The following is a 10106-nucleotide window of genomic DNA, read 5'->3' on the forward strand; positions in this document are numbered from 1 at the left end:
CGGGGCGAGCGCCCGTTCCTCCTCCGGACCCCGCCCCCAGCCTTCCCTTTGCGGCCGCTCCAGGCTCGGGGGCTGGGGGCGAAGTCGCGGTTCCACCACCTGTCGCGCGGCCCTCCCGCGCGGTGACTCAGCCCTTCGCGGCCGCCTCACCCTGACTCAGCGCGACGTAGCGAACGTCGTGCGAACGCCGCCTTCGAGAAGCCGCCGGACTGTTCTGGAAGGGAGGCGGAAGGGCGGGGCCGGGGCGGGACGGGAGGGCCGCTGCAGGCCAGGACTGGCTGGCACCCTGTGGCGTCATCGGGGCGCGCCGGAAGCGGCCGGGCCGCGGCGGCTCCGGGTCGGGGCGGCTGGCGGATAAATGGCGGGTAGCCGGGCGCTCCGCGGTGCCGCGGTGTGTCGTGGGCGCGGCCGGTTGCGAGCTGCCTCGCGGGCTCCGGTGTCGTCGTACTTTTTTGCCTTGCTCCCCGCGGCTGCCACAGGAGCGGGAGCCCATCTTCCCATTTCCGTCTCTGCCACCTGCCGCTCGCCGTTGCCGCTCCTGAGGCTCCGGGTCCGGGGCCGCTCCAAGAGCAGAGGGCGCGTGGGACCGCGTCCCGGAAGACGCCGGCAGCCTCAGGAGCCCGGAGGCCGTGCAAGCGCCAAGTACCTGGGAGCTCTCAGCGAAGCAGCAGAACGACCCCCCCCAGGCCGGGCGCCCTCGGACTGCGGCGGCGTCGAGAACAGAATCACTTGGGGTTGAGGTCAGGTTCTGATCCGTTCCTTGAACGAGAAACGACCGGACCCTCCCCCCGCGCCCCGTTGTCGAGCGCGGTGGGGGGCGAGGCCGAGGGCCCCCGCGCGCCGAAGAGAAGCTGCTGGGAGAGGAGCTGGAGGGGCCTTTGAGAGTAGGTGCTGCCGAGGGGGCGGGTGACCCTTCAAGGAAAGTGACATCTAACCTGGGGGAGAGCATTCCTGGCAAGGGGGACAGTGTGGGAGAGGGAGAGAACCGGTAGGGAAATCTGGACAAGGCTCTTGGGACGTGAATTTGGGAGGAAGAAGAGTTTTGAGAAGTTTGGTGGGTACCAGGTCACAAAGGGACCTGGTGAGCCATGCTATTTATGGATTTGAATTTTCTCTCAGCTGCAATAGCTTTCTCAGTTGGCTGGTTGTTTTTCCATGTGAGGTAACAGCTTTCTCTTCTCCCTGATCATCTGCGGGTTGGTCATTAAGGAATAAATACAAAGTAAAACTTAATGCATAAGGGAGTTAAAGAAGGCAGCAAGGGACAGAGTCAAATCTCCTCTGGATAGTGCAGTCAGCCCATGTGATTTAGCACCTAGTAACAGGTACTTTTGTGTCTGGCAACAAGTATATTTGATAGATGAAATTGTGATTTAAAACTCATCAAGGCTGTAATTTTCATGGACAGCTATGTAAATAGAATATGGGAAGCCATCCCCCCTCATGTTATTTGAAACATGGTTTGATAAAACCTGGATTCAGGATAAACGTCATATACCAGTAATTAAAAGAACTGAAAAACAACTCATCTCATAATGGTATTGATTGCGAATGGCTGAAAGCTGGTACTTATGCTGAACTCCATTTTTCTCTCAGCTGAAAGACAGGAATTCGATGCTTTAGTCTTCCACCTGGGCCTAGGATGACTCAGACGCATAAGTAAAGCCTGGGGACTGAAATTGGAGCAGTTGTTGCTTTCCTTCTAACTATTCTAATTCTTGTAGGTGATATTTTAACTCTGCCGTCTGTGTTTTGAAGACTTTTCTTGTAATGGAGTTCCCTGACTTGGGGAAGCATTGTTCAGAAAAAACTTGCAAGCAGCTAGGTAAGCACTTTAAAGAATATTTATAGAAAATGGGTATTTTGTTATTTTGTAGGGGAGCATTGGACATTTATGCTAGTTGGCTGATAATTCTTTGGTCTCTCCTTTCTGGTTTTTTGGTAATGGGCAGCTGGCACGAGGTTCAGGTTCTGTTCATTATCTACCTAGTTCCAGGTCCTAGGCTAGCAGGGCAAAAGACAGGAGTGTGCTTCTCAGATACCTGTGCTGCCAGGTGAGAGGGCATCTCTCTTGAAAAGATAATCGTATGGATTTTTAAACGTTGTTTGACATTGTGACTTCATGATCTCAATATTTTTTTCTTCACGTATGATATCTCAAGGATATCTCTATGTGACAGGTAAAAATCGCTTAGTTTAGGTAAAGTTCTGTGTTGTATGGTCTACAATTCTTTTATTCTAGTCTTTAAAACATTTTACTTTCTTTTTTAGATTTTCTTCCACTAAAATGTGATGCATGTAAACAAGATTTTTGTAAAGATCACTTTACGTCTGTTGCTCATAGATGTCCTTTTGCATTCAAGAAGGTAATTCTTCATGCTTTATTCAGAAGATTCTAATCTTACTCTTTAAAGCTGTGCCGTCTAATACGGTAGTTACTAGCCACGTGTGACTATTTAAATTGAGTTAAATACAATTAAAAACCCAGTTTTTCTGTTACACAGGCCACTTTTCAGGTGTGTGGTAGTCAGGTGTGGCCAGTATGCAGCACAGATACAGATATTTGCATCATTGCCGAAAGTCATATCGGATAGCAATTAAGACTTTATTTTCTTTTTTGTTTGTTTAGGGACTTGTGGAGTCAAATTGTTGTTGTAATCTAACTTTCAGAGCTTCCTTTATGTGTTAAAATACATATTGCGTTTGATTCGTTACACCAAGGAAAAGCAGCCCCACATCCCTCAGGAATGGGCCCAGTACTTGATGTGGAATCTAATCTGGATGTCCTTAAAATGTTGCCTTACCCCATGGCACATGACAGAAACTGGAATATGGCCTTAAGTATGCTAACTGGAGTAGGTCCAGAGTGCGTGGCTTGTGCACTGCCTTTTCAGTGGCCCCCAGCCTGCATGCCCTTAGTTTCAAGGGGGCCCCTGGGTGGTTTCATTAAACTCTGGATTGGCTCAGCTGCTTCACTGTGGCGGCATGGAGACACAGGTGCCTTAGCATCACCGTGCTTTGAGCAGCACTGGCCAAGGTTTGACCCTTGAGGTTTTTCTGGTCATGCATCGGAGTGAGAGCGGGAGGGTGAGTCATATCACCCAGCTGCAGCAGGGGCTGGTGACAGGCCAGGCTGCCCAGTCTGTTTGTTGAATGGGCCTTCCCATGCCCCTAGTGGGGAGTCTGGCTAGAAATTAGAAATAATTTAGGAATACAAAAACTCGCACTTTGTGTCTTAATTTGGAAGACTGGCTGGCTGAGTCGGGCTGCCTGGTGACCTTCCAGCTCAGCCCACAGATAGTGGGTTCTGTTGTCCTGGCAACGTTTGCCCTCATGTTCTTATTGACATGTGGTTAGCTCTTGCCCTGGTGGTCTGGCCCTGTGCACCCAAGAGCTCAGCCTGGGGGTCCTCCCGCACAGTACCCTGTCTTCCCTGCTGACCGATGGTGCGCTCTCACCCTGTGAATGGCGGCCACCTGGGAGGCTGGAAAGGGCTGTGGCGTCTGCAGTGGCTGCTTGTCCTTCATGGCTGGACTTGGCGTTTGGGCAGGGTACTGCTCCCCTGTGCTGCTGGAGAAACAGCCCGGTGTGTTCTCGCCTTCCTCGCCGTCCTTTTACACTTGGGGGGTGGTCAGTTACACTTCACTTCCACTCAGGAGGTCACAGGAAGGCAGCTCGGCTCGTGCTGGGGCTGCCTCGCTGTGAATCTGCGGCCCTCTGTGTGGGTGGGATGTCAGTGCTTGCGCTTGGTCTGCTTTTCAAGCACTGCTGCATACCTTGTGCTTCTGTAAAAGCTGGGTGTCTGACTCTGGTCTAACATCTGCATCTGGAATATCATTTTATTCCATGTTTTTAGGATGTGCATGTCCCAGTGTGCCCGCTTTGTAACAGTCCTGTCCCAGTGAGGAAGGGAGAGCTGCCGGACGTGGTGGTGGGCGAGCACATGGACCGGCACTGCCAGTGCAACCCCGTGAAGACGAAGGCGAAGGTGCGTGACCCCTGAGTTCTGGGGGTGTGGTTTCGCTGTAAGAGGGAAGCAGGTCGTTCATCTAACGTAGAAATGAGTCCTCATGGTTTATGCACAAAGGAAAAACCTAATATGTATCTGTGTTTTCCTATGTTGTGAATGGCATGGGTTTTTACAGCTCTTTAAATATCCTTTCTGAATATGGGGAATTCAGCTTAGGGACTGCATTATTTATGGGAATATGTCTGTTTTCTCCCAAGACGGTGTGGTGTGTTAAATTCAGTTTTCTCAAACTGTTCTGTTGATGTGTGTGTGTGTTTTCAAAGCTCCTTCTAAGGGAGTACAAAAGGATCTAAAGTTCAAATGCTGTTGTGCTTTGGTAGCTTTGCATTTTTATTAGTTACTCGTTTGCTAGTCTGGAGTAAAGCACCACAAGACAGGGAGCAGCCTGCTGTCCCCTCAGGCAGCCACTTCAGCTCTGAGCCTGCCTGCTTGGCATCCCCATGTTCTCCAGATGCATGGATGTGACATCTCGAGTAGGTCTCCGTCGCTCTTCGGTGTTGGCGTTCCCTGTCCACCACGGCGTGGGCTGTACATGCAGCTCTTGCCCCTGTTCTGATATTTCCTCACACCTTCCCTCGCAACCCAACCTCTTGGTGCACCCTCGTCCTTTTGGGTGGGTGTCCCAGGCCTTTGCAGACTGTCCCTGAGAATGACAACCCAGAGAGCCCCCCTGCATTTCTCCTATGAGGGGTCCCCGTGTCCTGTTTGTTCCCTTTTCCAGTTGCTTCCTGAGCTGGCGATCGGGAGGCATGCTGAGATGGTGTGTATCTTGGGGTCGCTTTTGGACCCTCCGCTTGGTGGGCAGGCTGAGCCAGCATCCTGGGTCAGAACCTCCCCTGGATTTCCGAAGGCTCTGGTCCTTTGGGGGCATTCCCAAGCCGCCCTAATCTTGACCCTCTGAGGCCAGCTTCCCTCCTGGCAGCCGGGGGACCCACTCGTCGCAGTGCCGGGAGCCTCATTTGCTGGGTCTTGGCCTGTTGTCCTTGGCCCAGTGGGAACCGGAAAGTGACCATGGACCTCTCGGCTCCCCCCGCTGTCTGCCCCTCCCAGACCTCCGGGCAGGTCCTCGGACCTTTTCTCCTTAGTTTCCTTTCCCCTGTGTAATCTGTTTCTGAGTTGCTTTTTCTGTACTTTGTAGTAGATGCTTCCCTCCCCTGCATGGCCTGTGGCTGCTGCCAGTGTGTGCAGACCCTGCGGTGGGCGTGGTGGGCACAGTGTCCCCAGGCCTGCGCTGTGGGGGAGCAGCTGGCTCCTTCAGGGAGCCCCCACTGTGCTTTCTCTTGGGCTGATCTGATTCCCCTCACCCCGTCTGGGGTCCTGCTCCTGACCCCTGGACCTCCAGGGCTCAGCTCCCACCCAGAGCACATGCTCGTTCCTGGGCCCCCGCCCCTGCCTGGTACTCCGCCCCTGCTCAGGGAGCTGCTCTTGGCCCTCTCCAGAGCTGCAGCTCTGTTTCTGGACCCGGTGTGCAGCCATGTCTCCCATTGCAGTCCTGCCTTGCTCCGAGTTTCTGGTACTTTCTACCAGTTCAGAGATGGGGCACTGGGGGGTCTGGTTGCTACTCAGCCCCCCATGGCCCCCAGTATGCCTTCTCATATCTTCCAATCAGTCCTTGCTTGTTCACGTGCTCTTCAGCTTTAAAGTCTTGAGCTGTTTCCTTTCTGTCTGTGCCTTGTGGGTTTATGCCTTTTCAGAAAGATCTGTCCTGTGGTTTAGGGTTTCAGGTGGGACCAGAGCCAGCGCAGGCGCCCAGTCTCCATCTCTTAATTGCAAGTTCAAGGCGCTAAACTTCTGGTTAAAATTAACCTTCCCTTGTGTGGATTGCACGTAGCTGTTTGTGCTCTCCCCTGGACTGTGGGCTTTCCGGAGCCTCTCCACTCTCCCCGGGGCTGCGACGTCGTCTGCGCTGGGCGGTTCCGCAGCTCGCCTCCCCTGGGCCCTGCTTATTTGTTTCGGGTTCTTCTCCTCAAGCCAGCTGCTCTTGCAGATGTGAAACCTCTGCTCCTGCCCTGTTGCCCTCCAGAATAAGCACATAGGCAGCTTTGCATTTGTAAGGATACTTCTAGGGAATCGAGTTTTGTCCAGCTTAAATCATGGTCTTTGTTATGGGTTGCAGTTTGTAGTTATTCTCTGTCTTAAGTCAATCAGCCCTGAAAACAGGGCTCGAAACTTTGGCCCCGTTTTCAGTCTCACACGCGAGCGAATAGGATCCATGCTCCTTCGCCCACCACACGCACTCTGGGAAGTAAGTGGCTTGGGTCTCCCTTCCTAACCTGACTTTTCTCCATCCTCCTGCTGCTGCGCCCCCACACCCCGCCCCCTCCCACAGGCTGCGATCCACCTGGAGAGCCTCCTCTCCCAAGTAGACTCCGGCCCCAGCTTCCCACCTCCTTCTCGCCCAGCCCAGGTGGTCCCTTGTTGGTCCTCTCCGGGCACGGCAGCTCCCCACACTGTCCCCTGAGTCCCTGTGCCATTGCCATGGACCCAGGCCTTGCTGAGCACCGGCTCACACCAGCCACCCCTGCCTGTCTCTGCAGGGGGCTTTCCTCAGTCTGTGGAGACCCCTTCCCCTTGCTTACAGAAGGGCCTGGGAACTGCTGCCACCTCTCCTTACCCAGTGGCCAGTGTGGGAATGTAGCTAGTCCCCCCGCTGGGGATGGCCTCAGTGGTCTCCAGAGCCAGTTACCCTGTGGGATGGCATGTGCTCACACCCCGTTTGGCCTCTTTCCTGCCCTGGTCCCAGCTGCCCTTTGGATTTTGGTTTGGTTTTCCTGGGAACACCTCCTGTCATTTTCACATGACTCTCCCTGAAGGGTCTGCTTCTGGGACCCTGACTTGACAGTAACATACTTACTACTTATTAAAATTTTTTGGTGTTTCTTTAACTAACATTCTAAATGTTGTAATCTGTGTAACTGAGTATTTATAGGTTAAAAATAAATGATCTTATTGGGGCTTTTAAAGTAATTGCTTACTGAAGTAATCATCCTTGACTTTTGTTTTCTTAGATTTTTACACACCGGTGCTCTAAAGAAGGCTGCAGGAAGAAGGAGATGCTGCCGCTGGCTTGTGACCAGTGTCAGAGCAACTTCTGTATTCAGCACAGACATCCCCTGGACCACGGCTGCAAGCACAGCGGCCACCCTGGCAGCAGGGCGGGGTGAGGCGCCCGTCGGCTCCCCCAGGGTGGGCGTAGATGCCGTGAAAGGAGTAGGGTTAGCCTGGGCCCGAGGCAGGGAACAGAGCAGCGTGGAGCACTTCCTCACCGGCTCGCTGACCTTTAATGTTTGCTGCAGGAGTTTGGGTGAAGGTGATCTAACTTGCCTACTTAGTATTTGAGTTCAGTCGCTAGCTAACTGTTTAATTTCTCACCAGGTTTCTGGTTAATGAAAAGGCAAGGTGTAGTTAAAACTAAGTGGCCAGGGTATATGCTAGACTGAAAATGAAGTGAGAAGTCAAGTGAAATGTGGAAAGATGAGTCAAGTTGGATTCTAGTAGAACTCAGCAAGATAGTGCCTTTGCCAAATTTAGAGGAAACATTTGCCCAAACTTGTCGACAACAAAGCGGAAGCTTAAGCTGTTTTACTGGGGTTTAACTGCGCCTGTTGCCCATCCCTGAGCAGGCAGGGAACCCCCACCCTAATCTTCTGAACCTGTCTGGGGTGGAGGCCTCAGTGAACCCCATCTGACTTTCTCTGTAGGGGTTCGGACATGAGGGCCTTGGAGCCCCAGCCGCCGGGAGCCCTGAGCCCCTGCTCTCCCCGTTGGCTGGCTCAGCGGTTCAGGTATTGTCCTGTGGCGTGCGAGGCTGTAGTTGCTCCTGCATTGTAGAAGCTGTGCTTTGCCTAGACCTTGCAGTGTGATCAGTAACTGCTTGTCCCACTCCTGGGGCGTACAACCCAGCCACGGGGTTGCTGCATGTCTTCAGCTTTCTCCAACCCCAAATTATGAGCCCAGTCCTTTCAGCACATGGAGCTGGTTTCTGGAATGCCTTGTTTGACCTTCAGGATGAAGACAAATCTAAAAATATTAACTACTGTTTTGTTCTCTTTCAGATGGAAAATACGGAGATGATGACATGGTTGTACCTGTTCTTCAAAGGGGCAGATAAGCTCATTTTGGTGTATTATTTTGACTTTGTAGATAACTCTTACGTTCTAGCACTTTCATACTTCTTATGACAGACTGAGACTTTATCAAAGCTTTCCCCATAAAACAGTGGGTATACTCGTGATGCTCTGTTGTGGGCGAAGCTGATACCCAGCCCCCCGGCTTAGTGAACAGGACGCCAGCACGGCTCGGGGAGTGGCTCTCCCCAGGGCTGGCCTGGTCAGGGGCCTGGGTGAAGGCAGCTCCGTCCCCAGCACTGGCCCTGTGATGACTGTGGCCTCCTGAGCCCAGAGCTGGGAAGGGCCACGCCGCCCTTGCTGGGGTTCTTGTCCCAAATGGCCGCCGTCCTCCCGCCGTCCTCCCACTCGCATTCCAGGACGCAGCCGTATGGCCATATCTGACCCGAGGGGAGCTGGGAAATGGTTTTTATGAAAGCAGGATTTGTTGTGGTGGCCTGCTACTTGCCATCTCTGCCACAACTGGCTTCTGAAAATAGACACATTGTCAGCCAGTAATGAGCCAGTGTGTGGAACAGCTTATCGGTTCAACTCCAAGAAAAAGCCACAAAATGGCAGCTGCTAAGGACAGCTCTGTCCAGAATTTAAGTGAGAGAAGCTGCCAGAAGTTATTCACAAAACTGCAGGGAGGGGGTTTCTTAAATACTGGAGGTTACAGGGGCTTGTTTTTTTTGTAGTTTTAAGCACAATTCCTGTGATCTGAGGGAGAATCAACTGGGATTCACGCTTTAATTGATGAGCACGTGCACATGTCAGGGCCCAGCCCAGTTTTCACCCCTGGCCAGGAACATGTTCTGTTAACACTGATGACGTTGGGATCAGTGTTAGATTTATACTGGTGGGTTCTGCCTTGGCTGAGGGAGCTCTCTCCTTGGCTCATGGGCTTCAGAAAATAGGTGAAATGAGTTGCCTGAACTGTATCCTGAGGCTCTGCCCCCCCCCCCCCCAGGTAATCTGGCCACACGTTCCAACATCCCTTTGAGATGTTTACTGCATCTGGATTACCAAAAATCTGAGCAATTCCTTCATCTGTTTCTGTATCCTCAAAACAAAAAGGAGAAAGGGGCTTGTATTCAGTTTCTGTTCTATACCCAGGGAGCCAGTACTGTTCTGCCACTCGGGGGTTGGTGGTGTTTGTTCTAGACCAGCAGTCCCCAGACTCGACTGCATCAGTGTCGCCCAGAGGGCTTGGCCCCAGCCCGGAGTTTCTGATTCTCTGCATTGGGGGCAAGAATTTGCACTTGAGGTTCCCGGGAGTCCTGCGTGGACATGCCCCCTTCCTGTACCTGTGTGTCCAGTGGGCACAACCGCCAGCAGGTGGCCTTGGCAGTGCCTGGAGTCCTGCTCTGTAGCCAAGGAGTGAGCCCTCAGCTTTATTTCAGTCACTGAATGTCTAAGACTCATCTCTGTGATTAGAAAACTTTTAAGTATGTTTGGAACTTGGGTGTGTGGACTTTTTTTTTTTTTTTTTTTTGGTGCAAATGTCACTTTATGAAATATAAATAAAGATCAAGTGTTTCTGATGAAAATTTAATGTTCAACTGAAATGTGTCCAAATTCAGTTTAAAAACACACCAAATATAGAAGATAATAGCAAAAAAAATGTAAAAATCTCATAATTAAAAATATTTATACAGTGTTGAAATTGTATTTTGGTTCTGGATTAAATAAAACATTAATATAAATTTTGTATGGTTTTTTAATGTGGCCACTAGAAATTTTAAAATTAGGTGGCTTGCATTATATTTCTACTCAACAGTTCTGGGTCATCCAAGGCTAAAGGACAAACCACATTAAATATATCCGTGTTTTATCAGGAAGGAGAATTATCCATTTATTAGTGTATTCACTTTGTCTTCAGATTTGACTGGATTGTTTAGGTGTAATACTTAAAGTGATTTGAGCTTGTCATAAAACTCTTAACATTTTTCCTCAAAAGTGATAGTGAA

At 51.3% G+C, this 10106-nt stretch overlaps 1 protein-coding gene across 4 annotated transcripts; it reads left to right on the forward strand.

The window, feature by feature from the left end:
- Positions 1 to 349: 349 nt before the first annotated feature.
- Positions 350 to 9842, forward strand: ZFAND2A (zinc finger AN1-type containing 2A). 4 transcript variants are annotated; one of them, XM_037814099.1, is made up of 7 exons: positions 350 to 740; positions 1725 to 1825; positions 2272 to 2366; positions 3857 to 3988; positions 7039 to 7190; positions 7732 to 7815; positions 8086 to 9842. In XM_037814099.1, the coding sequence occupies exons 2-7, from the start codon at positions 1771 to 1773 to the stop codon at positions 8102 to 8104; spliced, it is 537 nt and encodes a 178-aa protein (XP_037670027.1). In that variant the 5' UTR covers positions 350 to 740; positions 1725 to 1770; the 3' UTR covers positions 8105 to 9842. The 4 variants fall into 4 exon arrangements, with proteins under 4 accessions (XP_037670027.1, XP_037670026.1, XP_037670029.1 ...); XM_037814098.1 differs by having other exon boundaries at positions 351 to 884; XM_037814101.1 differs by lacking the exon at positions 7732 to 7815 and having other exon boundaries at positions 354 to 884.
- Positions 9843 to 10106: the final 264 nt, after the last annotated feature.

Source organism: Choloepus didactylus, chromosome 21, assembly GCF_015220235.1.
Source record: "Choloepus didactylus isolate mChoDid1 chromosome 21, mChoDid1.pri, whole genome shotgun sequence".
NCBI lineage: Eukaryota > Metazoa > Chordata > Mammalia > Pilosa > Megalonychidae > Choloepus > Choloepus didactylus.